The sequence below is a fragment of the Ailuropoda melanoleuca genome, chromosome 20 (genome assembly GCF_002007445.2).
Source record: "Ailuropoda melanoleuca isolate Jingjing chromosome 20, ASM200744v2, whole genome shotgun sequence".
NCBI classification, from domain to species: domain Eukaryota; kingdom Metazoa; phylum Chordata; class Mammalia; order Carnivora; family Ursidae; genus Ailuropoda; species Ailuropoda melanoleuca.
This window is the reverse complement of record NC_048237.1, coordinates 16,101,476-16,111,975: the sequence shown is the minus strand read 5'-3', so window position 1 is coordinate 16,111,975 and position 10,500 is coordinate 16,101,476. Positions and strand designations below refer to the sequence as shown.

Here is a 10,500-nt window from a genome sequence, read left to right as displayed (position 1 = left end):
CCAACAGAATTTTGTCCATTTCATGGGTTTTTTCAAAGAACCATCTTTGGGGCGCCTGGGTGGCTAAGTCAGTTAAGTGTCCGACTCTTGGCTTCGGCTCAGGTCACGATCTCAGAGTTGTGAGATCGAGCTGGGGTAGGGCTCCCTGCTCTGGGGGGAGTCTGCTCAAGTTTCTCTTCCTCTGCTCCTCCTCCAGGCTTGTACATGCCCGTGCTCACTCTCTCTTTCTCTAAAATAAGTAAAATAAATCTTAAAAAAAAAAAAAAGGAACCATCTTTGGGGTTATTTATCAATTCCATTTTCTTATTCCTTATTTTCTTCTTTTATTATCCTTCTTTGTGTTTACCCTTGACTTGCTTTATTGCTTTCTTATAAGTGCTCAGCTTATTTGTTTTAATGTTTTCTTGCTTAATATTTTAAGTGTTTATTAATATTTTCTTCTAAGTGTCTCATTGGTGATAGCATATTCTTTTATATGTAGTGTTTTTATTTTGGTTATCTCTAAATTGATCCTGATCATAGCTGATTTTTAAATTTTTTTTCTTTTAGTAGGTTTTTAGGAGGTGGTGTTTGGTTTGTGGGATATGTAATTTGATATACATATCTATTAACTTGATCTTATTATGTATTTCTTAAAAAAAAGATTTTATTTATTTATTTTTGAGAGACAGAGAGAGAGCATGCATGTGAGCACGAGTGGTGGGGGCAGAGGGAGAAGCAGACTCCCCGCCGAGCAGGGAGCCCGATGTGGGGCTCAGATGTGGGGCTCAATCCAGGGACTCCAGGATCATGACCTGAGCTGAAGGCAGACACTTAACTGACTGAGCCATCCAGGCGCTCTTATTATGTATTTCTTGAAACATCGTCTTTGTTTATTTTTTGCCTACTTGCTTTGTCAAGATATTGTGTCAAAGTCCCCTGCTACTACTGAGTTGCTGAAAATGTATTCTTGTATTTCTGAAGACGTATTTCCTGTATGTGTTTCAATACAATCCTAGTCATCATATAAGGATTTGGCTGCTATGCTGGTACTAAGGACCGTATCACTTATTAATATAAACTGATCCTGTTTGCCCTATGTAAGGTTTTTGGCCTTAACTTCCTCTCATGATTTGATATTAGTATTTTTATCCCCACTTCTTTTATACCTGCCTTTGTCTTTCGTATGTTTTTCTTTTCTCTTTTATCTCTTTATGCCACTTTATATTAAATGGGACTCTTAAACACGATCTGCAAGCCATTTGACCAGAAGACATTTGGTTTTATTTTTCATCTTGTTTCATGTTTTATTCCCCCCCCCTTTTTTTTCTTTTTGCATTTTCATTGTTTTGAAGTATGGATCTCATTTTCTTTGCTTTTATCTTCCTTTAGAGATACTCACACATATATTTAAATTCTGCTAGTGGTACTTAGTTTTCGAAGTTTTTCAAAAGGGTTCTTTAACTTACATTTCTCTATCATAAAAGTAAAACTGCAGCTTTGATTACCATGGCAGGCAGGTTCACCACCTTTCTACCTTCTCCTTGCTCATTGTCCCTTACCCACACAGTTTTTGTTAATGGAATCTGGGTTTTTAAATATAGATTATTGGAAAAATTTAAAAAATGTGTTTTGACATTTTTAAAAAAAGCTATTTCTGCAGTATTTAAATTTATATTTGTTTCAGTTATTTTCAGATCTCTGGAAAAATCCTTCTGTGTTATGATTCCTTCATTTTTACCTCCTTTTAGGCCTCTTCTCTTGGTCAATTGAAATTTGTCTTCAAATATATATATTTTTTGAAAGAATTATATATGAGTGGGTGTATTTTCTGAAATATCTGATTTTGTTTTATTGCTTTCACAAGTGTGAGACAACTTAGTTGCATATAAAATTGTTAGATTGGGGCGCCTAGTGGCTCCGTCCGTTAAGCTTCTGACTCTTGATTTCAACTCAGGTCATGATCTCATGGGTCATGAGATCCAACCCCATGGGCTCCGGGCTCACCACCATCGAGTCAGCTTAAGATGCTGTCCCTCTGCCCCTATCCCCTTCCCCCCATTAACACACGCATGCATGAGCACTTTCTAGTGATCTGTTAAATAAACAAAGTAAAGTAAAATCCTTGGATCAAAATGAATTTCTCCTTAAATTTTTTAAAAGATTTTCTCCAGTGACCTCTGGCCTTGAATGTTGCAGTACATTGTGCTTTAATCCAGAGCAGGGAAAAACAGGTGGTAGCTTGGTGTCTTGGTTCAGAGCACTGGCTTTAGTTCCTCACAGCCGTTCAAGGCTTCTATTTACCTCTTACCTGACTATTGCTTCCCAGTCATAAGATCTTGGGAAAGTTAGGTCTTGGTTTTCCCACCAGCATAAAGAAAACTGATGGCGATATTTAACCTCCTAGAGTTATTGTAAGGATTCAGTGGGTTAATTTATATAAAGTACTTGGCCTAGCACCTGTTATGTTACTCAGTTGTCATTTATTGGATTTCCCCTTTTGTGTTATTTTGGACTTTTTTTCTGGGGATATCAGTTGTCTAAATTTCAACCTCCTCTTTCTTTTTCCTCCATGGTCATCATCTCACCTCTTATTGTTTTCATCTTTGGTCTCTACCTCTGTATTTTATAGGAGGATACAAGTTTGCCTTCATTTTTTTCTCTTATCAAACCTACCTTTTCTGTCAGCCTAGATTTAATTCTGCTAATATATTTCTAACACTTTTTAAAGTTGTGAAATATGATGCACATACAGAAAAGCATCTACATCCTGAATGTACAGCTTGAGAAATTACAAGAGGATGAACTGTGTGTATGAGCTCAGGTTAGGAAATAGAATACAGCAACACTCCAGGCTCCCCACATGCCTCATCCCAAGCACAAAGCCTTGGCATCTCTCAAAGCTCACACACTTCTGAATTTCGTGGTAATCACTGCCTTACTTTTTCTTTTTTAATAGTGTGACTACCTATGTATGTATCCCTAAATATTGTAGTTTAGCTTTTGAACTTTACATGCATGAAATCAATCAATATGAAGGTTTTGTCTGGCTTCTTCCAAAGGTGTCCTATTTGTGACATTCACGTGTGCTGTGGTGAGGAGTTTTAGGGTGCTCATTTTCATTTCTGAAGAGTATTCTATTGTTTGTGTATACTACCATATTATCCTATCTACAGTTGGACAGTTGGGTTGTTTGTTTTTGCTACTACAAGGAATGCTGCTACAAACATTCTTTAAAAACTTTGTAAAAATAAAACTATATATATTTAAGCTATACAACATGGTGATTTGATATACATATACATAGTGAAATGATTACTACAGTCAAGCTAATTAACATATCTTTAAAAAAAAGGTTATTTATTTGAGAGAGGGGACAGAGGGAGAGGGAGGGAGAGAATCCCAAGCTGTCTCTGCACTCGGTGTGGAGCCTGATTCAGGGCTCAGTCCCACGACCCTGAGATTATCACCTGAGCTGAAACCAAGAGTTGGTTGCCCAACTGACTGAGCCACCCAGGTGCCCCTAATCAACAGTTCTTCTCACATACTTACAGTTTTTGCCCCCAAAATCTAGTCTCTTAGCTGGGCTGGGAGGGGTTTTGGAGCGGTGGGGGGCAGTGGGTGCAGGGGAGCATGCAGCCAGCACCTCCAGGAGAGACACTCACAGCAAGAGGCAAGAAGGGAGGACACAAAAGTGGTTGTTACATTCTTTTCGACTCTGAGTCAGTGAACTGCAGGTGGGGGGGATAGAAATATCTTTCTTGATTTTTAGGTGAAGCTCAATATTCAGTGCAATATTATAAACTTGAAATGTGTATCCTGGTGCCCCTGTGACATTTCTTTGGCTAAGTATTCTATCTAGGAGATGGTTTGTTGGGTAATAGGGCATGCATATAATCAACCTCGTAGGTATTATCAAACTGCTCACCACAACAGTACGGTGTGCCAGAGTGCTTTCAGTCTCTTTAAGATCATCCATCATTTTGCTGTCTCATTCCAGCCTGCTCCTTCCTCGTCCCGCTTCTCTTTGTTAAACGCTGTGTCTTTTTATATTGTCCTTAAAAGGCTAATCAGAGTTTGGAAATTTTCTTCCAGAGTATAAGAAGAGTTTATTTTTGGAGGTTAGCTCTTTTTTTCCTCTTCTCTTCCATATGGTTCTCTTTTTCTATATCCTGTAATTTCTTCCCATAGACTCATGTTGGTTTTTCTTCTTTTTTTCCCCTTGAACAAGGTGTGATGAATCCAGACTGTGCATTTGTCATCAGGCAGGTGAGGAGGCCTTTTGTTATTTTCCCCTCACCTGGATCTCCCACAAAAATGTGTTGATGTATTGATACGGTCCAAAGATGTTTTGATATGGTCCCTTTTTCAGAGGAGATTAATGTATCTTATGGTCTCTTTTTTCAGAGAAGGGCAGGTTAATGCACTGAGCCTTCAGCCTAACTCCCCATTTCTAAGTAGGCATTGTTCCACTGACACGCCATCTATCTCTAATGCTTGATTCTGTGATACTTGCAGCATCATAACACATACACACCACAATCCCCAGCAGTCAGGGTTCCTAGGGCAGAAGCCACCAGCTGCCACCAGTCCTTCAGCACATCTTCTTGCAACTCTGCACACATACTCACCACCCAGCACTGCCTGCCATTTGCAGTCTCTGCCTGGGCCAGAGATTTGGGGGAGTAGAGTAGGGAAGGAGAGGCTTGTGTGATAGTGTACTTGGCACAGAGAGAAGCCCTCAAGGGAGCATAGAGGGCAGCTGCCTTTTTCTCTGGTTGTTACATTTTTTTTTCATTTTAAATGTTAATGCAGTTTGAATCATTGTGCCAGGTTCATATCATCTCCTTCACTGCCGAACTTGGGGGTAGGGCCTGCTTCAGTTTTTCTGTCTTTACTTCGTATGTGATGACCAAGGTATAAAGGCATCTGCTGCATTGGACTTTAAACTTCACATTGTCCTTATTTTTCTTGATCTTGACAGATTTGGCATCCTTTTGCCTGACTCTGAGCAGAAAGTCCTTGATTTCTTCAGTTTTGCAAGGCATGGTTGGGAGGGGGTTTGGAGCCGGGGGCAGAGGGTGCAAGGGAACGTGTAGCCAGCACCTCCAGGAGAGAGGCAAGAAGGGAGGACACAAAAGTGGTTGTTACCTCCTTTTGGACTCTGAGTCAGTGAACTGATGGTAGGGGGAATAGAAATATCTTTCTTGATTTTTAGTTGAAGCTCAAACCCCGGTGTTGGGGGGTCAGGGTAGTGATTGGGTAGGGGCCTGAGGGCACCCTTTGGGCAGCTGGTAATCTGTTGATGTGGGTGCTAGTTACACAGATGAGTTTAGTTTATAAAAACCCAGTGTATCACTTATGATATATAAGCTCTTCTGTGTCTGTATTATACTTCAATGAAAAATCTTGTTGTTTGTTTCAATAAAAAATCTGTATTGTTTTTTCCCCAAGCAGCTTCTTTTTCATGATGCAAACCAGAGTATGTGGTATGATGAGCAACAAATAGGTTTTTCTGTTTGTGCATTTGCACATGCCTTGGGCTTTGTTTAATTCCACTAAGATTCAGCCATGAGGTTATTGATCACTAAGTTATATGTGTGCTGGGTTTTGTCTTATGTGCTCTTTCAGTGCAAACATAGGAGCAGCTTTGTGGGAAAATGGAAACCAGATTCCACTTTGACCTGGAAGCCGTAACATTACATTTAATTAGCAAAGGTAGAGAAACATGAAAGCTTCTGAATGGTATCGGCNAAAGTAGAGAAACATGAAAGCTTCTGAACGGTATCGGCTGGAAACACTATAGTAAGGATGCGTTCATACCTGTTCGAAGAATCAAATCTAAATCTACCTTGTTATTTTATGGGGTAAAGGTACCACTTTTAGGATGAGTACTGAGATTTTTAAAACCTTTTGAGATATTAAACTGGTTTTATGCCTCAGCATTAAAGAAGATAGTTGATGACATCTAGTGCATTGACGATGTCAAGATAGGCAGTCCACATAATTAAAAATGTATCATCTTTCACATACCATTAGTATGACATGTGCCCTCAGGAGTAAAAACCACCAGTTTTCCCTGAATTAGTTATACTTTTAAATGGACCAGGACAGTGGTTTTCAAACCTGGTTGTGTATCAGTATCATTTGGGCAGCTTGTAAAAAAATGCATGCTTATTCACTGTCACACCCAGACTTATGGAGCCAGGTTATCCATGGGTGTGCCAGGACATGTTGCATTTTCATGCATCAAACTGGGGCATATAGTTTCTCTTCTTGTTTTTCTAAGATTCGGAGGTACCATCCTTACAACTCCATCTGGCCCAGAGGGATCGTTGTGTATGGCCTCCTGGTCCCAAGGGCCCCTTGCACCCAGACTGTCCTGTAGGGAAAGCAACTGTCTTTCCAGAAGAAGTTGTGGAAACTTTGTAACAGATCTGGGAGTTGGGATGGATTTTAGGGAAGAAGAGGCAGTGTCAGTACAGGAGCGTCATGCACGGGGAGCTGAAATTTGAGTGTATGGTGTCACAGAAGCAGCTCACGATCCCGTGGAAAACCACTGTTGAGGCTGGGGCTGTTGATGATACCTCACAGGCCACAAGCATCTATGAGGGTGGTATGATGGGGTAGGAACAACAAGGTCATTGTCAGCACCAAGTTTAGTATTTGAATCCAAGTTTTGACACTTTACAACGTTTTGACCATGTTAATCTACATGTCAGCTTCAGTTTTCTCATCAGTAGAAGATGCAGGAAAATAATATCTACCTCATTCGGTTGTTGTTGAGAAAATGAAATGTGAGTGTGAAAATGCCTTGGTATAACACCTGGGGTGTAGAAGGTTCTCAAGAAATGTGTTTTTTCTCTTTCTCCGTGCATTTTCCTTCTTCTTAATCCACTCTTGATGAGTTTTTAAAATTTTTTTCAGGTGGACTGAATGGTATTTAAAATTGTTTTAAAATTGAGGTGTAATTGACATATAACACATTAGTTTCAGGTGCACAACATAATGATTCAGTATTTGTACACACTGTGAAATGATCACCCCAATAATTCTAGTTACCATCAACCCCCATAAAAGTTATAAAATTTAAATTTAAATGTTTTTTTATTGTGATGAGAACTTTTAAGATTTACTCTCTTAGCAAATTTCAAATATGAAATACAATACTATTAAGTATAGTCACCATGTACATTACATCCCTGTGACTTATTTGTTTTATAACTGTGAGGTTATGCTTCTTGACCCCCTTCGCCCATTTCACCCTCACCCCCCTTCCTCTCTGGCAGCCACCCGTCTATTTCCTGTATCCATGAGTTTTGTTTTGTTTGTTCGTTTGTTTTGTTTCTTTATGAGTTTATGTCACATTTGTTGCTATGGTAGTTTTTTAGCAAAAGTAATAAAAAAATGAATTCCATTCATTCATTCATTCATTCAACAAATATTTTTCAAGTACTTGTTTCAGTTATCCATTATTGCATAATAAATCCCAAAACTTAGTGGCTTAAAACAATAAAAAAAAAAAAAGCCCTTCATTTTCTCATAGTTCTGCAGTATGGGCTCAGCTATAAAGTTATGTTGATCTTATCGATGGTCACTTCCGTAGCTCAGTCAACTTCCGGAGCAGTTCGGGGCTGAACTAAATTGGGACACTGGGATGACAGGGCCTCCTTCCCTTCAACAGAGCAGCCCAACTTCTTATCTAGTAGCTCAGAACTCCCACGGGTTCAAAAGTAGAACTTCTAGATCTTCTCAAGGCTTAGGCCAGGGATTGACAGTGTCCCTTCCAATTCTGTGCTTAACACCAGTCACATGGTATACTCTAAATGGGGAGGGAAGCACGCAAATGTGTGAACGTTGGGTGTTGAGGTTCACTGTGAACCACTGATGTGATAGACTGTCACAATGACTATTGCTGCTGTAGGTATTGACAAGGGAGTAGGGCCACAAGGAAGTGGAACGGATGTCAAAATGTTACATTCTAGGGACACCTGGGTGGCTCACTTGGTTAAGCATCGGACTGTTGGTTTTGGCTCAGGTCATGGTCTCATGGGTCATGAGATGGAGCCCAGCACAGGGTCTGTGCTCAACGGGGAGTCTGCCTGAAGATTTTCTCCATCTGCCCCTCCCCCCCACTTGCACGCACTCTCTCTCTCTTTCAAGTAAATAAAAAAGAGGTCACATTCTAGTTGGAGATATGGTTAATATACAAGTACTTATAAATACCACTGAACTCAGGATATTAGGTCCTTATACCATTGTCAGATCTGTGCTAAGAGAACTCTGTATGGGGATGGAGTACTGAGGCAAAGTTAGGGATGCATGGTGAATCAGGTGGATTCTTGAGAGAAGGGTAAAAGTTTCCCTAGGAGCAAGGTCATAGGCTGTGTGCTTCAACCGTCATTAAACTCTGTAATGGTTCATACTCCAAACCTGGGATATTTGATGTCCTTTCTGAGCAGGTGTTTTGTTTTAGAACCTTTCTAGGTCACCAGCATTCCTCAGATACCTTCTGGTTTGTTAGGTGCAGGTTAGCTCAGGAGGAAAAGAAACATGGACACATGCATAGCAAGAGCAAAGAGGATAAAGCCTGGCAAACAGGGCAGAGACAAGACCCTATGTTATTCTAGGGATGGTCTACTTTAGGGAGACATGCATTTGTAGTTTCTGCAAGGATGATGCCTTCATTTCCGTTGTTGGAGTTTTCCAAAGACACAACTAAGGTCATCTTCTGTTCTTAAAATCTTGTTTGCCTCAGGTCACCTATTGGCTCAGTCAGTTGAGTGTCTGCCTTTCACTCAGGTTGTGATCCCAGGGTCCCAGGATCAAGTTCTACATCAGGCTCCCTGCTTAGCCAAGCAGGAGAACCCTGCTTCTCCCTCTGCCTCCCCCCTGCTTGTGCTCGCTCACGTGCTCTCTCTCTCAAATAAATAAATAAATAAATAAATAAATAAATAAATAAATAAATAAAATCTTTAAAAAAAATCCTGTTTGCTTCACAAGACAGGATTTTCGGTTTAAAATTCTGTTCCTGAAAAGAGATCGATAGTCTCACTATTCTGTAATTGTCTTCATGTGTATTTAAAAATNCCCCCTGCTTGTGCTCGCTCACGTGCTCTCTCTCTCAAATAAATAAATAAATAAATAAATAAATAAATAAATAAAATCTTTAAAAAAATCCTGTTTGCTTCACAAGACAGGATTTTCAGTTTAAAATTCTGTTCCTGCAAAGAGATCGATAGTCTCACTATTCTGTAATTGTCTTCATGTGTATTTAAAAATGTCAGGCATATCATTAAATATTTGGTGCTCTGTCTTTAAGCCGGTATCATGGAAAGAAAACAAGCATNAAATAAATAAATAAATAAATAAATAAATAAAATCTTTTAAAAAAATCCTGTTTGCTTCACAAGACAGGATTTTCGGTTTAAAATTCTGTTCCTGAAAAGAGATCGATAGTCTCACTATTCTGTAATTGTCTTCATGTGTATTTAAAAATGTCAGGCATATCATTAAATATTTGGTGCTCTGTCTTTGAGCCGGTATCATGGAAAGAAAACAAGCATTTAGAGCCAAAGGACTTAGGTTTAAGTTCCGAATCCTTAAGTCCCTTCACTTCTCTGGCTGTTTCCTTGTAGTGACGCGGGTTTCCAGAGTAATGGAAACTTTCTCAACTAACTCACCAAGTTGGGAGGAGAATTAAATGACGTAATGACACATAAATGACCAATCATTCCTAAAACAAAGTAAGCATTTTAGAATATCATATAAATGTTTTTTAGCTACTTTAATTCCTTTGTGGAATAAGTAAAATATTCATTGAATGAATTCAATGTTCATTGCTATTGTTATCCAATATTGAACATAGTAAGCACTCAAATGTTGATAAAGTTAATACATGACATAGAAAAGCCCCCCTGGGTTAACTGTACATTTATCAGTTTGGGGCTGAATACATGGTAATGTGACTGTTAGCTAAATTAACCAGATGTTCATTGGTGACCTGATAGTCAATATGCTTAGAGACATGGCTTTTAAGTCTGTAGAAAGTTATTTGCTGGTATGAAGCCTCCATGTCTGCAATTCTAGAAAACCGCAGTAAATGTGGTAAAGTGGCTTTTGTAAGCCCTTAGATTGAGGAAACAGATTTTTAAAAAATATTTATTTGAGAGACAGAATGGGAGAGAGAGAGTGAGCAGGAAGGAGAGGGAGAGAGAATCTGAAGCAGGCTCCCTACTGAGCACAGAGCCGGTCATGGGACTTGATCCCAAGACTGACCGCAAGATCATGACCTGAGCTGATACCAAGACTGGGCTGCTTGACCAACTGAGCCACCCGGGCATCCCAGACAGAACAGACCTGAAAGACTTCAGGACACTCAGCTACTATCACATTGTAACCTCAACTGGTTCTACCTCTCAGAAAGTTAATCTTCAAGTGAAAACGTGAAAATTGCCAAATTTGCTTCTTATTCTTATCTTATTTATATCTTATTCATAAGAAGGTCCTTAAAAAAAAAAA

The 10,500-nt window shown here is 39.4% G+C and overlaps 1 protein-coding gene across 1 annotated transcript; it reads right to left on the bottom strand.

Moving 5' to 3' along the window:
* Positions 1–4,814: 4,814 nt before the first annotated feature.
* LOC109489184 (60S ribosomal protein L38-like) lies at positions 4,815–5,027 on the bottom strand. The gene has a single exon (XM_034648678.1). It carries the CDS (start codon positions 5,025–5,027, stop codon positions 4,815–4,817), a length of 213 nt encoding a protein of 70 aa, XP_034504569.1.
* Between the last annotated feature and the right edge of the window lie 5,473 nt (positions 5,028–10,500).